This window comes from Xiphophorus couchianus, chromosome 3, assembly GCF_001444195.1.
Source record: "Xiphophorus couchianus chromosome 3, X_couchianus-1.0, whole genome shotgun sequence".
NCBI classification, from domain to species: Eukaryota; Metazoa; Chordata; class Actinopteri; order Cyprinodontiformes; family Poeciliidae; genus Xiphophorus; species Xiphophorus couchianus.
The window spans coordinates 19,657,429-19,679,921 of NC_040230.1; the positions used below are offsets into that span (position 1 = coordinate 19,657,429).

Below are 22,493 nucleotides of genomic sequence, written 5' to 3' on the forward strand. Positions count from 1 at the left end.
ATTAACTAACAGTACTGTACTTTAAGGTTAAAAAATGGGTTTATTTCAAATATCTGCCAGCTAAAACTACCACACTCGAATCTCATTAACCACATGAACAACAGAGCTAGACTTCTCAAATGCTCCTGCTATTTTCATTGCCTTTTTACATGTCAGTTTGAATTGTGTACTCTAAAGGAAGGACGCTACGTCATTAAACTTGTGTGGTAATACTGTCAAATTTATTCGATTTATTATTCAGTTTACTACCTGCAGTAGGTGCAGTATGTAGGTTAAAGCTTAAATATACTCTGCCCTTCACAGATTAAAAAAGTAAATCAAATAGGTTCATGAAACAATATAACACAACAAAATCAGGAGAAAAGAGATCCTGGTAAAGACAGCAAACACATTTTTTCCTTGAATTCATTAATGCTGTTATTGTCTCTGTGTTTCTGTCTCTGTCCCTCCATTGTGTTTTCTTACATAGGAAATACACCAGTGTATTCTGTTTTTAAGTGTGTACATCATAGAGCAGGGGTCTCAAACTCCAGTCCTCAAGGGCCACAGTCTTGCAACTTTTAGATGTGCCTCTGCTGCACCACACCTGAATAGAATAATTAGGTCATTAAGGCTCTGGAGGACTGATCTACACAAGGAGGAGGTAATTAAGCCATTTCATTCCAGTGTTTTGTACCTGTGGCACATCTAAAAACTGTAGATCTGCAGCCCTCGAGGACTGGAGTTTGAGACCCCTGTCATTGAGCCTCATATAGTTTATCTTTTTTAATGTGATGCTTTCTAAATGTTTTCAAGATTAAGTTTCTAATATTTTATCAATTACACTGTCACAGTTTCTTTTTTCCTACAGCTTACCCAAACTGCTGTCAGATAGTATGTATTATATATGTACAGTATGTAATTAAGCACAGTATTTTTTTTTAGAAGAAGACAAAACTTTGACGAGCCACCCAGATGTTTAATAACCTTTTACACTACTGCCGCCTGTTCTGCATCTCAGTCTGTGACATCAGATATGATGGCTTTAGATCCCAGGAACATACCCGAGGTCAGGACAACAAGGTTCCATGAACGCATCACATTCCCTCCAAATGCTGATTACCATCAGACCAGCAGACCCCTTAGAAGTGAAACAAACATTGAATTTCAAACATAGTGGAGGGGAAATGGAAGGAGAAACAACTCCAAGTGAAGCAGACTGCCGAAGTTATGTGCAAAATGTGTGGAGTAAAGTGTGGTGGTAAAAAAGAGAAAATGAGAAAGTATAGTTCCTGCCAAATGTTGGGTTCTGGGGAGGGCAATCGATGAATCCCATCTGCTGTCTTTGAATGCTGCAACAGTGAAGTTTGTATGCAGGATCCTGAGACTGTGTCCAGGAGAAGGTCGACACTATTGCTGTCAGTTTTACAGAAGCTTATTGCTTTGTTTGTTTAATACATTCAGTCCATCTCAACAATAACATTTACACAGTTGATAAATAGAAAATATTTTGTTTGTTTCACAGAAAATTTGTGAAACTAATAGGGGACGATATATGATTAGATATGCACTAATTAGTGTAGCTTACATTAGGCTTAGTTTGATGCACTTTATGACTGCATGTCTTCATGTTATGAAAATATCACAAAAATGCTTGTAAGCCACATACAACTGTTTAATTCAGTGGTCTTGTACTCCAGTCCTCAAGGGACGGTGGACTGAAACTTTAAAGTACCGTAACCAAACCAAACCCAAACTGAATGCCCAAATTGCCTCATTATCCTGGAATAAACTTTTACAGTGTCCTACAAAAAAAAAAATTATTTATATCCAGCGTATTAAAGCAGAGATGCTTCCAAAAGTTGCAGAATCATAGCCAGCAAGGACCTGTGTACACAATGTTTTGTTTACAGTACAAAACAGAATATGATGATAGAATGGCAAGGACTTCATACAGAGCAGGGTGTAAATTAGCAAAGTGGCAAATTGACCTCAAATCAAATGTTTTTTTATGTTTTTTTTTTATCTAGTTTGTGTTTGCTTTTGCATTTGATACTAATTCAGTTTGTTTAGACCATTTTTGTCATTCCCTTTCATTAGTTTTCTTCAGGCTTCAGTTCCAGCACACCTGCCATTCATTAGTACTCAGGACACTTGTCACTCATCCAGTAATCCCATTATGTAAATTGGACTTGTTTTTTTCATCCATCAGCTGGTCATACTCATAGCATCCTGTTTACTATCTGCACCCACTAGTTGCCAGCTTGTCATCCTGACTGGGCTTTATGAGCTTGTTAATTTAATTTTTCATGATACTCCTTATTTTCCTGCTTGTAAAAAACCTTCCTTCCTACTCACAACCATGATTCATGACAGAAATTATTTAATATTTCTTCTAATTAACTTAGCTGAAATGGTAATTATTACATTAGGAAGTGCATTAATATTTTCCCTCGACCCTGAGATATTTTTTATTAAAGCCAAGAAAGAGTTTTAAGGGGGGAAAAAAACCCCGATAGCTCTACTTTGACTGTCAAAGATTTCCTCCTCCAGTGTCTCTGCTTTGTGTGACCTTGTTTGCTCTTTTCCGTGTGTATGTCTGTGACCTGGAAATCGATTCCACACAGCATCTTGGGAGATTTCTCAATTCCTAGGATAGATTTAAAAGAGGAAAGAACTGAGAAGAGAGGAGACTTGAAGGAGCTATTACCAAAGATGAACTGATGTACTTTTTTGTAGAAATCTTCTAATAAAAAGACAACCGCAGACTGTGATCTGATTTCAAATTGCTTAAAGCTGTCCCTTCTCATCTTACATTGATGCTCCACCAACACAAGGAACAAAAGATCTAATTATTCTAGTGACATTATTTAAAAAAGGATGTTCCATTTTGTCAAATGGAACATCCTACATTGGTCTTCCTCGCCTCCACTGCTCAGATCTCTGGTGGGAAGAACAGACTTGAAGAGCAGACGAGGCTTTTATTGCCAACCATAAGCAGAAAAATAAAAGGAGGTGTCACAACAAACATCAAACTGACAACAAAACATCTGTCACAACCCTGAATTAGCATTACAAAATATGAACACCTATCCCAATGTGAAAGTTTAAGCATAAACTGTTTATGGCCACTAGAACTACTTAAAATATCCTGTTTTATCTAAGTTTTTGGCATCAACTAAAACAGAGTTGGTTAAAGCAATGAGGCCCTCAGGTTCATCGCTGAGGACTGCACACTGCAGTCAAAAATATTTGAAGAACCCCTCAGGAATGTTCAATAGTAATTTCCAGTTCAAGTTTGTTATAACTTGTGATAAAACTAACTTTCTCAGTTTGGATTCCTGTCATCAAATCTTCTTGGGCTATGAATAACAATTATTATCCTGAAGCCTAATTTAAGACATGGATATTTACCATCTTCCTCTTGTTCAAGGTATCCAACACAAAAAGTTTTTAAAAAAAGGCAGTTTCTGCTTTCAAACTTCTGGGCAAAATCTTAGTAAATAGAAATATATGATCGCCTTCTGTCTCAACATCATGAAAAGATTACTGGTTATTTTGACTTTTTATGTTTCAGTTGGGGTCTCTATTTGGTTTTGCACAGTCAAAGAGATCAACTTATTATGTTTTGTTTGAAATCTTTGTTTCAAAAGTATGATACAACAAAAAAGTAGTATTTTTCACAGTTATCATAACGTTCTAATCTTTTACCAGCACAAACCTAATTCCTCCAGTCACCTGAAAGCAGTGGAATGAGCTCTAACCCCTAGAGGTTCAGCTAAAGCTGAGAAAACCCAAGTAACCATTCACCTACATCTCTGATATCTTATTGGAAATACACCTGCAGATTAAGCCTGACCCATCCATCCATCCATTTTCTGTTCACCCTTGTCCCTAATGGGGTCGGGAGGGTTGCTGGTGCCCATCTCCAGCTACGTTCCGGGCGAGAGGCGGGGTACACCCTGGACAGGTCGCCAGTCTGTCGCAGAGATTAAGCCTGACATATTTTCATTTGTTTTGTACAAAATAATGTAGGCAGACATGACATTGAGTCCAGAAGTTGTTTTTTTTAGCATCTTTAAGTTGTTGATATGTTGTCATCAGTGTTGTTCATACAAGTTAAAAGTGAGTTAATGCCTGGTCATATTTTACCTTTCAAGATTTGCTACTTAACTAATGTGTAGTAAAAACTAAACAAATTTATGTGCTTAATTTAGCATATTGACTGCCTTCAAATAATATACCAATGATATTGATTTGCACAAACCAGCTGGTTTCTTGCCATCCTAGGCCTTCTTGTCAGTCATTACTTTCTGTGTTAAATACTTATTCCCCGTACCATTCAACTTTATAATACAACTTCATTTATGAAGTAAAAGTCTTCAATTTCTTTGTATGTGTTGATTATTTGGGTTCTTGTCAACAGCAGGTGTAAATTTTACATTTATGGTCCTATTAAAAATACTTAAACTGAGAATAACATTGATGTGTTGAGTACTTGTTTTACCCAATGTGGTAGAAACTCACCTCTAATAATTTACAATTTGCCTTTTTCATATTTCATTCTATGCCTTCTTGAGAAATTTGGCTATGTCAGTGTGTCCTTAAAAAGTAAATTGAACTTTGCTCTGAAATAAATTTAACAGTGCTGGTTTTCTGCTTCGTTGGATGTACATAAGTCTCTTTCATCTGCATTACATTTATTTAATGTTCTTACTAGTAAATGAAGCTGTAAAACGCACACATTTAAAATAGAAACATTGAACTCAAGCATGGCCTATGCACCAGGGGACATTAAGAGGCTTGGCAAGAACATGAATAAACATCAGATAGCTTGTAAAGTAGCAACGTTCTTCAATAAACAGCGTAATTATGTAAAAGCCTTTTACGGTAATTTAATGCTGGCAGGATTAACCTAACAAGGTTATTACTATATGTTATGATGTTGTTTTATTAATAGGACATGTTACGCCATAGGAATACATAAACATTTCACGTTAGATTGTAAAAATGGACAGGTCTGCCTGTCTTTTGTCTCAAAACAAAAACAGCAGCTCCTCATAGGTGGAGAAAAAGACATTAATACTTCTGCCCCTGTGTTAGTTTCTTTTTGATTAAACAAAGAGATACCAAATCATTGAAGCATCACTCAGTAAATCACGATAGCGTGTAACTAGTCACTAGAGTTGTGGAAAAACAATTTACAGAGGGAGGGAGATGATGCAGATAGTTGCTTCTCTCTGAAAGATAAAGCTAAAAAGGACTGCAGAGATCATCAAGGAGGTGGAGAGGAAAGACAAGATTGAATACCTAGTGTTCCATAAAGATTGGACCCTTTCCATCCACAAAGCCCGACTCCAAAGGCATTGGCTCCCCGAGGAGGATGAGAGGATAAGAGAATGGAGCAGAGCAGCATAACTTGAAAATCAGGTGATGAGATTTGGACTTGAGGGCGTGTTGTACTTAAGCACAACAGATGGCGGTAAGTGTTGGATGTTAGAAAACAGGCGAAGCAGTAAACTCATCAAGATTTCTCCTGGGTCATCATGCCAAGAGGGAGAGAATCCAGTTCAAAACAAGGAAATTCGAAAGTTGGACTTCTCCGATTTAAGATAAGGAGATTGTCTTGCAAACATTATCACTTTCACATGTTGCCATGCAACAAACAATTTGTTTTATTGAAATTTCATATGCAAGTACAATGCAAAATAGCACAGAAGCTGTCCCGTCAACAGATTTTTCCACCTGATCTGTGAATCTCTGCTGCTCCTCCAGAGTTACCATAGGGCTTCTTGGTGGCTTCTTCTATAAAGCTGCTCTTACGTACCCTGGTAGAAATGTTCAACTTTTGATATATTGTTTTATAATCTAAATAAATTGTTAACTTCTTCACAGCATATTCCTGGCCTGCCTGCCGTATTCTTTCTTCTTCATGATGCTGTTAATCTTCTCCACCAAACCTCTGAATTAGAAATGTCCTTCCAATTTAAAATCATGCTTATTCTGTTCTAAAATTATATTGTAATCAACAGAATTTTCTCATAAAATAATACAATTTGCTGATTTAATGTAAAGAAAAGTGTAAAAACATGTTAGCTTATGTAACCAGGATAATTTTTCTATACTAGATTTAGTTATTTTACTTTTTTAGATTTAATTTATTTTTATTTAAAAGTTTAATTAAAATCCCCCTTTCTTTAATCTATTTAACACCAACCAGGCGAGAACAACATTGTTCTCGCGCGGGTTTGACGTCATGTGACAGCTGCACGTCAGTGTCCTAAATTGACAGCTACGGCTTATATGGCTGCTAATCGCACCTTAGGGAGGAGACGCTGTCGGACCCTGACGTACAGACGGGTGATTAATCAACCGAACGTTGTAAAGATCACGGTTGGTCAAGAGGGAACTGGCCAGGTGTATTGCAGATCCCCCGCTCAAGGAGTGGCTGAAGGGTCTGGAATACAGCAAGGATTGTCTGGCTTCATGCTGACCAGACTGGCGAGCTAACGTTTAAGCGGATCCGGAAATACAACACCTATTATCTGAGGAAACTCTTCCGAACTGGTTGGAGATTCAGCCCAACAAGTCTTCATTGAAGGAACTGGATTATTATTATTTTGTTTTTTCCCTTTCATCATCAACAAAGACTGGTTGACTGCCTTGGTATAAGGAACTCTTTTGGACTTTAAATTGTGGACTAACTTGTATATATTGTAAATATTAATACAACTCACCAATTTTTGCACCATCTAACTGTCTCTGTGTTTTTACAAATTGCCACCTCCTCCAGCAGACGAACCTAGTTTTTAAGGGATCACTTGGATTGATTTTAATTTGGATTATTTCAAATTCTACTAATCCTAGAATGTAACACGGGTTACACTTACTATTATATAATTATTTATTTGATGTTAGATTTCAAATCAGTTTTTTAGATTTTCTCTTCTTAACATTTCTAGTGGTGCAGTTCTGCTATTCAAATCCCCAATAATTAGGTCGCTTTTGTCAGAGTTGTGTGTGCATGCTTCTTCCCAGCAAAACCTATTTACAACAACCACAAAACAACATGACTAAAGGGTTAATAAATCCAGCAATAGGCTTCAGACTGCTTCACAACATTTGCAATTAGTCCCCCATAAGCATATGCTGCATAAGAGAGTCATGTCCTTTGCTCAGCTAAATTCTTAATTGCATGCAAATAAGAACGACCCAGGTTCAAGATGCGATGCAATGAATCCATCTCATCACAAAGCTCAACATGAGAGCGAAATTAAGCACAACAGTGTCCTTCACCAAGAGCCTTATAATGGAACGCTTCATGTTTTTGCAAACTTGTTCAAACCCCTTGAAAAGCTCTCCTGGGTCGGGACCCTCCGAAGTGTCGTTAAAGTTAGATGATTCATGTTTCGGTTCAATCCTGAAATCCCTTCTTGCATCACCCAGTTTTCCTCCCGAGTTCCAAAAACCCTCATCCTCCAGTGCTTCAATCATGAGTCAGGTCTGATCTGCCGTACTCTATTCCCCCACCTCCCTCTGCCATCTGTCACAGTGGGGTCCTCGCTGCCAAGTATCGCCTTTGAAAAGATTTAAAAGCTCATCCTGTCTCATACTCAACATTTCCAATGGTTAAACTATTTCTCAGTTGGTTTCTCCACTCATGTCCCAGTAAAAAAAGCAGCTGGCATGCCAATTATTTGTATATTTAAATTCATTGTGCATGATTTGCCTGTTGGATTCGTCTAAATGTGAATCAAAACAACAATAACTCACCTGCCAAGTGATTAATTATTATGTTTCCATTATTTGCAGTAGTTAATTTACAAAAACAATATAAAACCTGATATAATCATTTTGTTACAACTACAATCATGACGACAGTTTTAAACATGAATTTCATGCTCTTGCAAGCAGTAAGACTATATAAACTTTGAGTTTGTTTTTTTTTTTTTGATGGGATGTAGGAAGAAACTCATTAAAAATTGTTTGCCTTGAAAAACAAAATATTGATTGTACTCTTTTTATTCCTTTTTTGTTATTATTAATGTGCTACTGTAAATTCGTTTGTAATGAAAATCTGTTACATTGATGAGTTGATAAATTAGTTCAGAGTAAACAAATTGTATGTCTAAATTCATGCTTAGAATGGTTAAAAAAATGTTGAAATTCAGAGTGTGGCATATGTATTACTTTACATTTGCAGAAACATGACCGAGTGAGCAACCTTAGCAACAAACTATCTTTGACACGTTTCTCTCATGTTACCATGGCAACAAGAATTCTGGCAGTTAGGAGAAAGTAAAAACGCTGAGCGCACTAACTTTTTTCCTTTAGAAAACTTTAATTTTTGAAATATTAGAATGTGCTAATAGAAAAATAAGTGAAATTACATAGAAAAAAACAACATACACAACAGTAATAATATAAAATCTTACAATACCATTTTATTTTTAGTAAATTTGATCAGTTAATAGGTATTTTAGCCAATTTTCACCGAATTTACTGAGCCAACTGCCGAGCACTGATGCTCCGACGCTACCAACGGATTTTTCCGACTTCAGTCGCTCACAAAGGAAGCTTTTCTGAGATTTAATAAAGACAGATTTACTATTTTGAATTATATATTTTGGGAACTATTTTAATATTGTTTTTTTCTTACCGATTTCCAAGATTCTTCGTCTAATTCAATAAGATCTTCTAGGCTATTAACGGAAGCAACCGTCAGCTCTGAGCTCTCCAGCGTGTCTGACGCAATCTGAGCAAACTCTCAGCACTGCAGTTAAAGGGGCGGGACAATCAACCTTATTGGCTGATGTAAAATCAGACTATGCCAGCTATTGGTAGTTTAATCCGTCACTAGAAGCAATCACTAAGGGCATATTTCACAGTTTTTAAGATTTTTAGCACTTTTTATCTATATTTATGAACATATTTATTAACTTATTTTTTAACTTTATTACCTTTTAACTCTTATGGTAGAATAAGACATGAAATATATTTATACTTTTTAATCTTGTTGTAGAAGAAGACATTGAATCAACATCATTACATTTTTTTACTTGTGTTTTTAACACTGGGTTAAGATGAGGCTGATGATCTCCACCTGTGTCGACTGCCCTGGCTCCTCACAAAGATCCTCGCTAGAGAAGATGTGTTACTCACACACACACACACACACCCACACACACACACACACACACACACACACACACATGCACACCCGTTCCTGACAGCGTGTGCGTACACCTAAAGACTTTATATACAATTCACCATAGATTTAGTCAGCATTACAGCAAGCATAATAATGTAACAGTCTTCTATTGTAATAAACAGACACTTTAAATCGGTTTAATTCAATGTTTTTTTTTTTTATTTTGTGTTTTTCGTAAAATATAATTTACAAATTGTTTTTTTTTACCACAGACACTGCGCTCCACAAGTATTGTCTTGTAACATTCTCCCTCCTCCACCACTGTGCTGGGTGGAGCAATTTAAACTGTACAGTTCATCATTTGAGTGAATGAGTCTCTCTCTTCAGGCAAGCATTGTTCTTTAAGAAAACTTATCAATATAAAATGACCCTGAAGATCAAAGATTTAGCAGAGGAGTCGGCTGTACTCAGAGAGGGCTGATGACTTTTTAACACCGTCCCAGATACATGCTGCGTAGTGAAACCTGGAAAGAAAAATATAAAATTAAAGATGGTGGCAAGTAGATTAAAAAAAAAGATGAGGATACAAAGTCCATGCTGACACTTAATGTGGTCATAAGTGCAACTGTACTGAAATTCCTTTTCTCCCTTTCTACCTTAGAAGGTCCAGGACCAGAGGACTGAGCTGCTGCCTCAGGAGGTGTCCTTGGCTTCCCTCCATCATCCCTGGCTTTCATTAGCATTATGGGCTTTTCCAGGAGTGGAGCTCCACTAACAGGTGCATTCTGTGATGGTTTGGCCTTAGAAAAATACCCCAAAGCAAAACAGTTATAAGAATTGATCACGTGGCATTAGGGTAAGAAACACTTACAGAGTTGTCATAGCCACAAGGCTTATAGAAAAGCTTGTTATAAGCAGCTAAATAAAAACAAACTGACCTACCCTTTCACTTGGAGGCTTCGCAAGAATAATGGGTGTTTTTTGGATGAGGGGGCCTGGTGGATCCTCACTTCCATCCTGACCACAAAATTGTACACACACATATATACATATATTAACAATTTATCTAATAAACAGGACATGGTTCTTTCTTTAAAGTGTATGTTTGTAGTACCCTTCGTTCTCTCGGCTGGTATTCCCGATCGCGGCTACGGCCAGACAGATTTTGTCCAGGGGGTCCATCTCTCTCTCCCCGGCGTCGCCTCCTTCTCCTCCCTTGTCCGTACATCCCGGGCTGGCTGTGACCGGACTCTGACATATTGGCAGCTGTCAAATATACAACATCCTCGCTGCCAAGTATCGCCTTTGAAAAGATTTAAAAGCTCATCCTGTCTCATACTCAACATTTCCAATGGTTAAACTATTTTTCAGTTGGTTTCTCCACTCATGTCCCAGTAAAAAAAGCAGCTGACATACCAATTATACGTATATTTAAATTCATTTTGCATGATTTGCCTGTTGGATTTGTCTAAATGTGAATCAAAACAACAATAACTCACCTGCCAAGTGATTAATTATTATGTTTCCATTATTTGCAGTAGTTAATTTACAAAAACAATATAAAACTTGATATAATCATTTTGTCGCAACTACAATCATGACGACAATTTTAAACATGAATTTTATGCTCTTGCAAGCAGTAAGACTATATAAACTTTGAGTTTTTTGGGGGGGGTTATGGGATGTAGGAGGAAATGTTTACTCATTAAAAATTGTTTGCCTTTGCTTTTCTATTAGGCTAAGCTAGCCAGAGTATCTCAAGCAAAAGTAAGTAGTATTGCATGAGAGCGGCTCCACTGTTCAAAAACTGAACGAGTAAAAACTGTCTCTTTTTTGTATCAGGAAAATGTTGTTTACATTTGACTTCATGGACATGGCGCATTGCAGTGATGTGTAGAAGATAATGCATGGTTTGTTGTCGAGGTGAAGCGGCATAGCCATCCTCATAGCCACAAGGACCCGCAGAAAGCAGCAAGCTTAGAGATGAAGGGTCAGCAGCAGAGCTGTTAGCCAAGCACAGAGTAACACTGACCTACAGGAAGCACAACACAGCTCCATTTTTGTGCTATTAAATGTTGCTGAATCAATACCAGTGGTGCTGACATCTTACAAAGGAGGGTAACAAAGAGGTGGTTTTGTTGCGTGAGCCGACCATCCAATGCAATCCTGAGCTGCACCCCAAAGTGATTATTTGAACTTGTGAGGAATGCCAACATTGATCAGTGTGTACAGCAGGGGTTACCATGGAGACACCGGGTACCTGCGGTTGCAGACACTTTGATAACCAAGGAGTTACTCAGATTTATTTTTTTGTTTTCTTTCCATATCTTAGAAATTTGGGAGACATACAATGTGCTGCATTATTTTCAAGTTTTTATTGATCTAAATCTAAAGCTCACTGGTCAAGAAAAATGCACTTTTTCATTATTTAATCTTTTGTACATGTGAAATAACAAAGTACAACAAATGATGAGAACATTTCATCTAAAAAATGTAGCTCTAAAACACTCAAGTTATGCATTTTAGTACAACAACTCATTGGTTTTATTGAGTATCATGCTATCTGGCCTGGTTTCTTTCTTAAAAACTCATTAAGTAATCATGGAGTGCAGAAGGGGCCTCAACACACAGTCCTCTGGGAATCCAGAGCTGAGGGTGATGGAGAGGGAGAAGACGATGTTTTCTAGCTCCAGTTCAACTCAATGAACACTTTATGCAGATTTAATTGAGGGATTTAAGAAAACAAAGGCTGGGAATGCACTGTAGCACATGTACATTCACTTACTCATTTAATGAAGGATTATTCAATAAAACACTCGATAAGTAAAATACACAACAGCTGCAGTCCTACAGAGAGACCAGTCTGGGTGATCTGAGATTGTCACTGTTGACAATACACATAAATGAGATGTAAACTACCAGGGACTGCTCGATTGGTGGATAGGAAATCATTTATTTTGCGGATTAATCAAACTAGTTTTCAAATTATTTAAAACAATATGTTTTATCTTGGATAAACAACAGAAACCAAAAAGAAATGTACAATTAATGTGTTACAAGAAGTGACTATAGGACAAAACACTTCGATGGGAGAAAACCATACACAGAGGAGACAAATTTAGTCATCCCAAGTTAAAATAACTTGGCACAAAAAGTACCAAACAAAAGTTAATCAGAACTGAAAACAATAACATTTGGACAGTAATAAAATGATTCATTAAAAAATGTGTCAAGTGATAAATGATTAGTCCAACGTGTGATCACTTGAATATTGGATCAGGTGGAGTTATTGCCTCCACATTTTTAAAAGTGGGGAAACAAATCTATCATTCCATGTGTCAAAAAAATGTGAAGTCTGTGTTTATTCTGATTATACTTTTTTCAACAAGCAAGAAAATAATAACATTAGAAATAATATTAGATATTTCTATAATTATATTGTGCAAAGCAGATTGTTTACTTTTACCACCTTAGGTTATGACTCTTACAGATATTCAATAAAACAAAATGTAAATATAGATGTAGGTGTTAAGTAGCAATGGACCTCAGGCTTAACAGACGTGATTTTACAGCCTTTCTACTTGATGAATTTGCGTCTAGCTGTTGCATTAGAAAGAAAATATTACTGAAAGGCTCATTGAGGCCCTTTGAACTTGAGTGTCAATATCAAAATTTTACATACTGCTAGCGAAAAAATGTGATTAGCAGCACTTAGGAGTTTGATGTTTTAGCTCTGCAGCAAAAATAAAACCTCAAGCATAGTTTTTATTTTGCATTTGTGTGGACAAATAGTTTTCTATTTTAATCTTGTAGCCCACAGAGCTCTGTATGGCATTGTATGGTTTCATTTATGATTGTAGCGCCCCAGTAAAAACAGTCACTACACAGCACATTGCTCCAGGGTGAAAAAAAGTTTTCAGAAAAAATCTTTGACCTTTACCAAAAATCTTCTAGAAACGCCTTTTAAAGCTCTGAAATGTTATTGTGTCGTATAGAAACGAGTGTGTCATTAAATATTCTGTTTAAATACTTCTGTTTTATCATGAACGAACCCTTTCTCCTTATCACCTCATGCCAGTCCCCTCCATAAATATTTACCGCAGGAAGTTGTGCCTGAAGAAGAATACCAATTCAGCGGGCTTTAGCAAGAGAAACGGGGAAGTGTGGCATGGCGCAGAGAGTTGGATTAACAGAGAGAAAATTAATATAGCATCTGCTCTTTTTCTCTATCACTTGGTTTAATGCGTTTATGTTGACTGTGTATATATGTGCCGTCTATAGTGCCATCTGTGCTACCATCAACTGAGATTTTAGGCAGTGGCTGTGGAGTGATAGACGCAGAGTGAGCCGTTCCACAGTCACAAATGCTTTACAACATCCAGATTTCAACAATAACAATACTGTTGGAGAAAGATGTTCTCATCAAGAGCAAATTTATGATTTGTTGTTTTTTTTTCATTTTCTAACCAAAACAAATGCATGAACCAAAATTATATTAGGCTGCACAATGACTAGAGCCTTCCCAGTGCTGCGTTTCCCAAACTGACTGATGAAGCAGAGGAAAATATGTCGGCTCCAGGCTAATAGTTTTAATAGAGCTCTGTCTTCCAACAAAGACATCATTTTAAAGAGTTTTGAGCTACGGTTCAAAACATTAGCACAAAGTATAGGCACAACACTTTTTGGTAATGGCTTGTTAAAATGATGGGCTTGGAACCCATTTTATCTACAGATTATTCTGAGAAAATTACTTTTTTTTTCGTTCTTTGTTTTTCAGTTTTTGACATCAAGGCAAACTTGATTACCAGTTAACATCCGTAGTTGGCTGTTTATTCAAAATAAACATAGCATCTTGGATTTCTTACATCATATCTTTTACACAACCGGAGATTCAGTGACATCATATGGGCTTAAACTTTCTGCTAATATTGATTTATCTGCATGACTTTAATGGTCCATTCGTATTTAATGTACTGGTTGCAATTATTTGTTGATTGGCTCATCAATTGCCTTGCAGTGCTTGTTCTGTCTGTATCATTAAGGAACCAGAAGGTAAGCTAACTTAAAAGGACCCAATGTCACTGTTGCAAAGTTTGTCCCACTGATTGGATATCCTCAGAATCTTATTTTAACCATTTTTCACCGTTTCACATTTAATCTCCACTTTAGCCCTGAGATATGTTCACTTTAATGTGGACAACAGGGAATGCTGTTGTTTGTAAATTAAACTTTTTATTCCTTTCCTTTATGTCCTCTTTAATCCCATGAAAAGACTTGGGTGATTAAAGTGGACATAAAAAGCACCAAGAAATGCAGCCATGGATCAAGCTTGAGGAGAAGCAATAAACAAAACACACCATAAATGATGCTGCTGCTGTTTCCACATGTTTCTATTTAAAGCAGCAATAGAAACTACAATTTAGTACCAGACATTAATATATATATTTATATAATGTGTTTGTATTTTTCTATGCTGCTGAAGTAAAAGATTAATTTATTTTAAGCCTTTTTACACATTTTTATCATGTTAAGTAGCAATGTATGCCTAAATCAGGCTCTGTCTACTTTAACCCATGTGTTTTGCAAAAAAATGTTGTTTTTTTTACTCCCATCCACATGCAGTGTTTTTTTTTTTTTTATTGAAAATGTTGATAGTCTTTATGGTGCATTCATGGGAGAACTGGATATTCAGAGATTTTAAAAATAGAGGCAGAAAAGTCCATTTTGTACATGCCAACCTTTATTGTTTGAGATAAAAAACCAAGTCGACAGTGTCATTTTTTACCGTTTTACGTTTTCTTCCTACATTTGTCCCTCTTTGTCCTGGCTCTCATTTTCTTATAACAAAATCTGGGTTGATTATAGTCCATGGTATTGCAATAACAGCTTTTCCTTATATTTTACACTGCAAAAACTGGTTAAAAGTCAATACCTTAAATAATTGGATAATGATTAGTTGAGCAAACAGTGGAAAAAAAAATCAACTGAATGCTCTGCAGTAGAATGGAGCACATGGAAAACGTAATAAACATGACAAAACACTATGATGGTGAAAAGGCTATAATTTCAGTACATACAAAATTACAAGAATACCATAAAGCTGGCAACAAATACACACCACAACTATTATTACTTTATTAATCCTGTAGTAAAGCTTAAATGAACCAGCTGTTTAGCTTTTGCTCACAACTCTGGGCCTAGTAAACCACATATGATGTGACATGAGCAAATCAGACATAGGAACATCCGGTTGCACCAAGTATTACTAATACTGAACTGTGTTAACATCGTTAATAGTTCAGACATTAATTAGCAGAAGCCATTTCACCCGACCAGAGACCAATTCAGAATATATGTAGACAGAGAAAAAGAGAGAGAGAGGAACAGAGAGACAGAACTGTGTTGTGGTAACTTTTTTCTTGCACAAAAAGCACATTTTGGGGGGATGTTGTAGATATAAGACATAAGATGAAAGGATATTCTACAGACATTAATCTTTTGAAGACAGCAGCTAGCTTACTTAACACTGTTGCCACATTCTGTTTCACAGCAGCTTGATTTCTGATATGATGCTCCAGTTCAGTTCTTGAGCCAGCTTTCATTACAGTTGCAGAAGAAGATGACTCACAAGTGCATGTGGCTGGGTATTTCGTTAAATGAAAGAGTTGCTCTACACAGAACTTGAAATATGCTGTGCTCTGTTTAAAGGGGCTTATATTACTCTTATAAAGGACTTTGAGTTTCCCCCCAACTAGAAAACCTTCATAATCTTCAAAGCAAGAATGTATTTGAAGTGAGCAAGTCATCTGCCTTTCACAAAATCAGCTGTTTTATTAGGACTTGAAAGTCGGAAGTCTGGAAGTACAGCTAATCTTCAAGCTTACTGCAAAAACAGTCCAGCTAGGCCGTTTTATGTGTTTACAGAAGCAATTATGCAGCACCTGTCTGTTTTGTCCTTTATGAGCTGAAAGACAACAATTATGTTTATGAATATTTGACTTTACCATGTTAATGGTTTTCATCTATTTATAAAGAGTGGGGCTCACAGTTATTCTAGTGAATTTTAATATGTAGAAAATCAGCTGTGCCCCAGTTACTGCAACAATGTTGGTCTTCATGAAAATGATTAATTAAAGATTGTTGGAATCCCTTGATGATTACTAAACACAGAGAACACCAAAACACAAGATTGAACAGAAATTCAATTACACACAAAACTAAACTAAACTAATCTTATAGTTCAAGTGAGGGCTTCTTCTATGCTTTTCTAAATGTTGTTGGTTCAATGTATAGTTTTCATTAAGTGACTCCATGAAACCACTGTACAGTAAATAAGTACATCCTGTCTTACTAAAGAGCCCCAAACACACATGGTCTCAAATGTAAAACACTCACTTTAATAACCGGGGCCCACAGTAAGAGCTTGAAATAGCACTTCACAAAACAGACTTTCATTTGATGAGAAATACTGTGAAATTGTAATGGCTCAAGATCTTGTTACATGACCATTTATAGAATTTAATAAAACTCCTATGAAGCATGCTAGCTGAACACAGTTCTCTCTGTCTGAGGAAGGGACACAACACAATGGAAATGATGTAAAGGGTAAAAAGTTAAATGAAGACTGACATTAAAGGATAAAATATACTACCAACAGAGAAAATACACAACACAATAAAGACGAGTGTGCAGAAATGTATGTTACCATTTATGACTGGGAAATGTGATTTACATTCTGATATGCGAAAGACGAGAGAAATGATAAATATGTTTTTGAAAGTAGCCGATAAAGGTGATATTCAGACTTCAAGAAAGAAAACCTAGCCATCTATAATGTTGTTATCATTAAAATGTCACGTAGAGGACCAGGGAAGATGACAGTCATTACCGCCACAGTAAATCCACAGGTGCACATTGATATGTTCTCAAACCATTACTCAAACGCAAGTTTGGCGAAGGTGCTATCTTAGTATAGCAAGATAAAACATATTGCCATTGAAATAAAACTGTTCCTGAAAGACTTAAGCAGAATCTGCTGCTCATTTCTGGGGTTTCCCACTGCAGACCTTTGGGTGCTGCCAGGCTTACTGGAGGATGCCTTACACCTCTGTCCAGTTTCAGACGCCTTTTACATTCACTTCTGTGCATATATATATATACACAGGAATGTGCAGACCTCCACACACAACAAACATTCATCAGCACAACTAGATGATTACATGAACACACTGGAAAGTGTGCAGGAGTAAGGAAAGAAATTCTTACTCACAAAACATAATTGGATTTATTAATGTATTTATGTCTCAGGTTGTCATCTTCGCCTGCTCAAAAATGACTTATCCTGTTCTGACAAAAAAAAACTAAGTGCCAATTACCTTTCTATAAAAAATTTTAACACGTAGTCTAAAATATTCATTATTTACAACAGTTTCACTCATTCATTTACAAAACACAGTGTTCACTAACAAAGCAACGTTAAGAACAAACTAACAAAATGTCCCGCCGTAGAAGTTTTCCATAGTTTGTTTTATCAGAGCTTGTAGAAGGTTGATTGAGATTTCACAGATTTTTTACTTTCTTGGCATCACTAAAAACTCTCTCTAACCAAGTGTGAAAGTACTTTTCCCACACAGCAGAAAGGAAGGGAAAAAAACCTTAATCAGAAATAGTGTGACAGTCAAGATTTTTTTTTTTAATCAACCTTAACCTTCTTCTCAGTGATTCAGTCACTGTGTCGCTCTGTCAGGCTGAGCGCCATCTATCAGACTAATTCACAACACTGGGATATCTGAACCCCAGCCACTGACCTCAAGTGTTTCTGGCTTTCCCTCAGACACTTCTATTTAGATTTTGTCAAGATAGACTCCACATCCTTAGAAAAATGGGGCGTGGATCTCTCCATCTCAATGCTAATGTATATATGAAGTGTCAAAATTTATGTATTCTTCAAATTCATTTTGTCAAAGTTAAAAAAGTTATTTCTCCTGACATTGTTTGCTATAAGTTATGTTGGGCTGTTCTCGACAAATGGTGGTTACCGTAGCAACCAGTAACAGCTCGTCCCCAGTTTCTGTTGCTGTTGGAGAAATATCTTGACCCTGAAAGTCAAAGTCAGGATGTTAAACAGGCAAGCGGTGCACAATCAAGAGTGATTGGAGCTCTTCTATTTGTTCCCATTAAGAGTCCCGACTAACTGATAGTAATTAATCACCATTTTATTCACGCATGTGTCTATACAGGAATAAATAAGCATGAATAACGATATCAAGTTCCAACCATCTTAATTTGAAAATATTTTGAAATTAATAGTTATTAATTTGTCATAGTTATACTGAATGATCTTGGAAAGGTTTGAAACAGCAACACCAATCGGTTGCCTGATCAGAAGAGCTCTGTTTACCAACCAGCAATCATCACTCTGTTTTCTAGGAGAAAAAAAGTTATTATTTTAACCTGCAAGTGATCTCTTTTTGGCACTCAAGTAATTGAGACAGATTGAATAATTCAGAATTATTGAAGTAGCAGTGCAAAACCAAAACACAAAACCTTTATTTTTTTTTTCCTGAAAACAAGTCAGTTAGCAAGTTCAGCCGCAATTTTTGAATATTTTTTAAGTGGAAGGTAATTTAGAAATGGACCTGTTATTATTTGGCTGAGAGGAGTAAAAACTGGGTTTCTAAAAATAGACTTGACAACTAAGCAAGTTTGGAGGGAGTCAATCAGGTCAAAAACCTTCACAAGCAAGGAGGTTATAAAAATATAATTTAGTCTTGTAGGAGATATCATGTTTGTAGAAAGATATTTGCTTGAAAATGTATAAGTTTGAAGATAATAAACAGATTAATAGAGAAGGAGGCAAAAAATAGTAGTAGACTTTGAAAATACAAGTATGAGAAGACCTTCAGGTAGAACAATCTAATTTATTTTACAAAAGATAACAAAAATAGCCAATAATGAGGTAAAAATAAAATACATTAAGCCCTCTATTGGAGAACTGCAGCAAAGAATTGCATCAAGTCTCCAAAGTAGAGCTATAAAGTTTCTAATGTACCTCTGGGACAATGATCTACAATAATACAGGCATGTAGTTTCCATTAAAAAAGACACTTAGCAGTGAAATATACACACAAATGTGATAGAAAGTTGTTAGTTTTAGGCCTAAATTAAAAGACCAGACTTTAAGAAGAAAACACGCTTTAACTTCACATTTTTAATCCACTGCTGCACATGAGGGACTCATCAGTCAGAATCTCTGAGCATTTGTTTTCAGATATTGGTTCTTAGTAACAAATGGGAGATTCCTGGTTATTATTTTTGAATTACAGGAGATCATACGTTTTGTTTTTTTATCACTTAGATCAAATTTGAATCCACACAGTAGAATGTGGTTTAGAGATAGGTATAGCTGATAAAACCTAAAGACAGATTGATGCTCAACACAGAATCAACACAAATGTACAACAACAGCTGACTGTAGATTTTTAAATTATCTTTAAAAGTCAAATAAGATGAGCATTGTTGCTCGTATTCAACATTAATGTCAACGCAGACAAAATGAAAAAGATGACCACTGACTTCAGAAGGTTAAAATAAAACCAACAATAGCTTTTGCTCACTGTGCTATCTGGGTAAAACAAACTGGATTTATCTGACAACTTGATGATAACTCTGCAGCCGTTATCAAGAATGTCTAACACAGAATGGCTGATGAAGGCGGACCTTCTAACTCCAGTCATGATGAGCTTTTTCAGGACTTCTGCTGAAACCTTCCTCATGGACAACGCCGCTTCCTGGTCCTTCCTTGAATATGGCTTCCAGAGGTTCAAGGAGATGTGGGTTGTTTTTTCCCCTTCTTTTGAACACTTTTTGAATATTTTGCAATTAACAAATTGTTTAGAATTAAATATGCACATATGTTACTCTCGTTAATATTGTGTAACGTTTAGTTCAATAAACGTTACACAGTATTAGTACAATTTATTATTCAACTGTGCAGTTTAACAAATGACAGTTGTTAACTGGGCTGCTATTAGACTACATTAAAATCTATTTTATGCATCAGGCTTCTGCAGTTACTTTTAGCCTACAGCCATTCATACACCTGGCTGGCAGCTATAGGTTAAAGATCATTTTTATTCAAGGTTTCTTCTAAAGATTAAATGGGACAGGCATTTCTGAAAAGCTAATCCAAATGCTGAAATGAATTATTATTATTATTATTATTATTATTATTTAAAAGGTTTACACTGACATTGTAATAAAAATTACATGTTGAAAACTATGTGTACCCTTCTCAATAGTTAATGGAAAAAATGTTTTTGGACTTACAGGCATCAAACCCTTGTTATAAATGCTGACCACCTATTCTATTGTTTCCACTAGTATTTTGAAAATTTACCTTAGTTATGAACTCTTTGAGGTGAGAAGGTCTCCTTGCCATCATTTCAACATTTAGTGATAGGTTCTCTGCCAGAATCAAGTCAGGATTCTGGCTGGGCTGCTCCAAAATGCTGACATCACTTCCTGTCAGACAAAGAGTGTTGGTCAAATTCAAAGATTACTTTAAGCTTAAATTCTCTGGAGGTATGAATAACTTTTGGCTAAACTGTATGCTTTAACGTTTCTGACTTTGACTGTCCTATATAAATGACTAAAATATGATCAAATTTTCACAAGGTTTTAAGCTAAACACAGGGGAAAAAAACATGCTTAAAAATATACTTTATGGAAATTTCTCACAGGAAAAAAACTCCTCTCTTCACTTTGACCGCAGATAGTTCCTAACCTTTGTTGTAAGTTCTTATAAAATCTTACATTTTGAAAATATAACAGAGCAGAATTGATGTTGCATGGAAGATTTTCAGTGTCTTTTCTGTCCTTGCTGGGCAAAGAAGGGGCATTTAGCCAGAAATACCTTTGTCACATCAACCACTCATCATCCTAAAAGCCTTTTTCTTGTCATTTTCAAGGATGACGGCCATCTCTCACTGTCCACTTTCCAGTGACAGGCCATGACAACTCTTTAGATTTTAAAAGCCTCAACTTACTGTTTGTCTTGGTAATGTGTAAAAAAAAAGATTTTGAAAATGGGCATCACTTCAGAGGCTATAAAAATATAATTTTTTATAGTTCCATTGATCCATTTCTGTACATTTTATTTTCATGTCACTGAACAGCAGACATGTATTTTAGTGAGAACCCTATGTAGAGAGGCCTTCTCTTTCTGTGAACTTTAACCTATTGGAATTGCTTCTTGGGGGGGATTGTTTGTTTGTTGTTTTTTTTTTTTTTGCACCATTAGAAACCGAAAAAGCTTTGAAACAATACAATTTCAGTAGGTTTTACAAAAATATCACACTTTGGAGTGTCGGTAAAAATAAATACATATATGAAATGGCTGAAAGGTGAAACAGCCTCGGTTGTATGATAGCTATTATGGCTGAAACTGAGAAGTCTCTCATATATCTGACAGTAGTAATGAAATGCCCCTTAATGAAATGGCATTACAAATATAACCCCTAGTCTGCTCCTGATTGGTTTGATCTGTCCCTTGTAAGCATGAGTTTTGTAACTCCTACCTGAGTTTTACTGAAGAGAACAGAACCACCTGTTCGTCTTAGGTGACCTTTATTGGACAGACCTGCTGCTGCAGAGGAAAACCGAACACCTTTAAAACCGACATTGACCGAAACATGCTGCAAGCTGTCTCCATGAGACCTGCACAACCAACATCAGCTTTCAACAAAACACCATTTTCTTTGCTATTGTGGCCATGCAGGTGCAGCACACTGACAATCTCATTCGAGCTCTATCTGCATTTATTTTCTACCTTTTTAAGATGAAATTAAGGATTAGAACTTAGGACAAGGACAAAAATAGTTAACTTATGAGACTGACAAACTCTTTATAAATTCTAGACTTTTATGATATAGTATTTTCCTCACCACAAACTAAAACCCCTAAGTAGATCTTTGTAGATTATTTGTCTACCAGTTGCTTACTAGATGTATGTTTGTGTGTTTATTCTGCTTAAGCAATTATTTGTGAATGAAATAAAAGTAAATTTAATTCCTGAGTTCACACTGAAGTGTTGATTTATATCTGCTCTAGTTATAAATAAATTCTATATTGGATGCACAGAAAATAACGTCTTGATAAATTATGAATCATTAAAGAATATTTTTACGACGTGACATAGTTTAGCATTATTCCACATTTGAATGCAACCGGTGTACAGTAAATATTTCATGTCATTTATTCGTTGACTATTTAGTTTCCATATTTAATGTGTCTTCCCCAGTAATGATCTATTTTTGGTTTAGAAACAATGCCTCATCCCTAAACAATTGGGAACTTCTTTGAA

General features: G+C 36.1%; 1 protein-coding gene and 1 long non-coding RNA gene across 2 annotated transcripts; both read right to left on the reverse strand.

The window, feature by feature from the left end:
• Positions 1-563: 563 nt before the first annotated feature.
• Positions 564-8,739, reverse strand: LOC114140472 (uncharacterized). The gene is made up of 3 exons (XR_003594591.1): positions 8,639-8,739; positions 8,502-8,561; positions 564-586 (listed from the first exon to the last, which is right to left on the reverse strand). It is a non-coding gene; the product is annotated as an uncharacterized LOC114140472 (long non-coding RNA).
• An 805-nt stretch (positions 8,740-9,544) lies between these two features.
• On the reverse strand, positions 9,545-10,413 carry LOC114142242 (protein SMG9-like). The gene is made up of 4 exons (XM_028013393.1): positions 10,245-10,413; positions 10,073-10,147; positions 9,762-9,930; positions 9,545-9,654 (listed from the first exon to the last, which is right to left on the reverse strand). Exons 1-4 carry the CDS (start codon positions 10,386-10,388, stop codon positions 9,545-9,547), a joined length of 498 nt encoding a protein of 165 aa, XP_027869194.1. The 5' UTR covers positions 10,389-10,413.
• Positions 10,414-22,493: the final 12,080 nt, after the last annotated feature.

Coding starts and splice junctions, on each gene's coding strand:
- LOC114142242 (XM_028013393.1), bottom strand. CDS start 10,388: ATGTCAGAGTCCGGTCACAGCCAGCCCGGGATGTACGGACAAGGGAGG. Junction 10,148..10,244: donor ACCAGCCGAGAGAACGAAGG/GTACTACAAACA, acceptor TTTTGTGGTCAG/GATGGAAGTGAGGATCCACC. Junction 9,655..9,761: donor AAGGGAGAAAAGGAATTTCA/GTACAGTTGCAC, acceptor TTTTCTTTCCAG/GTTTCACTACGCAGCATGTA.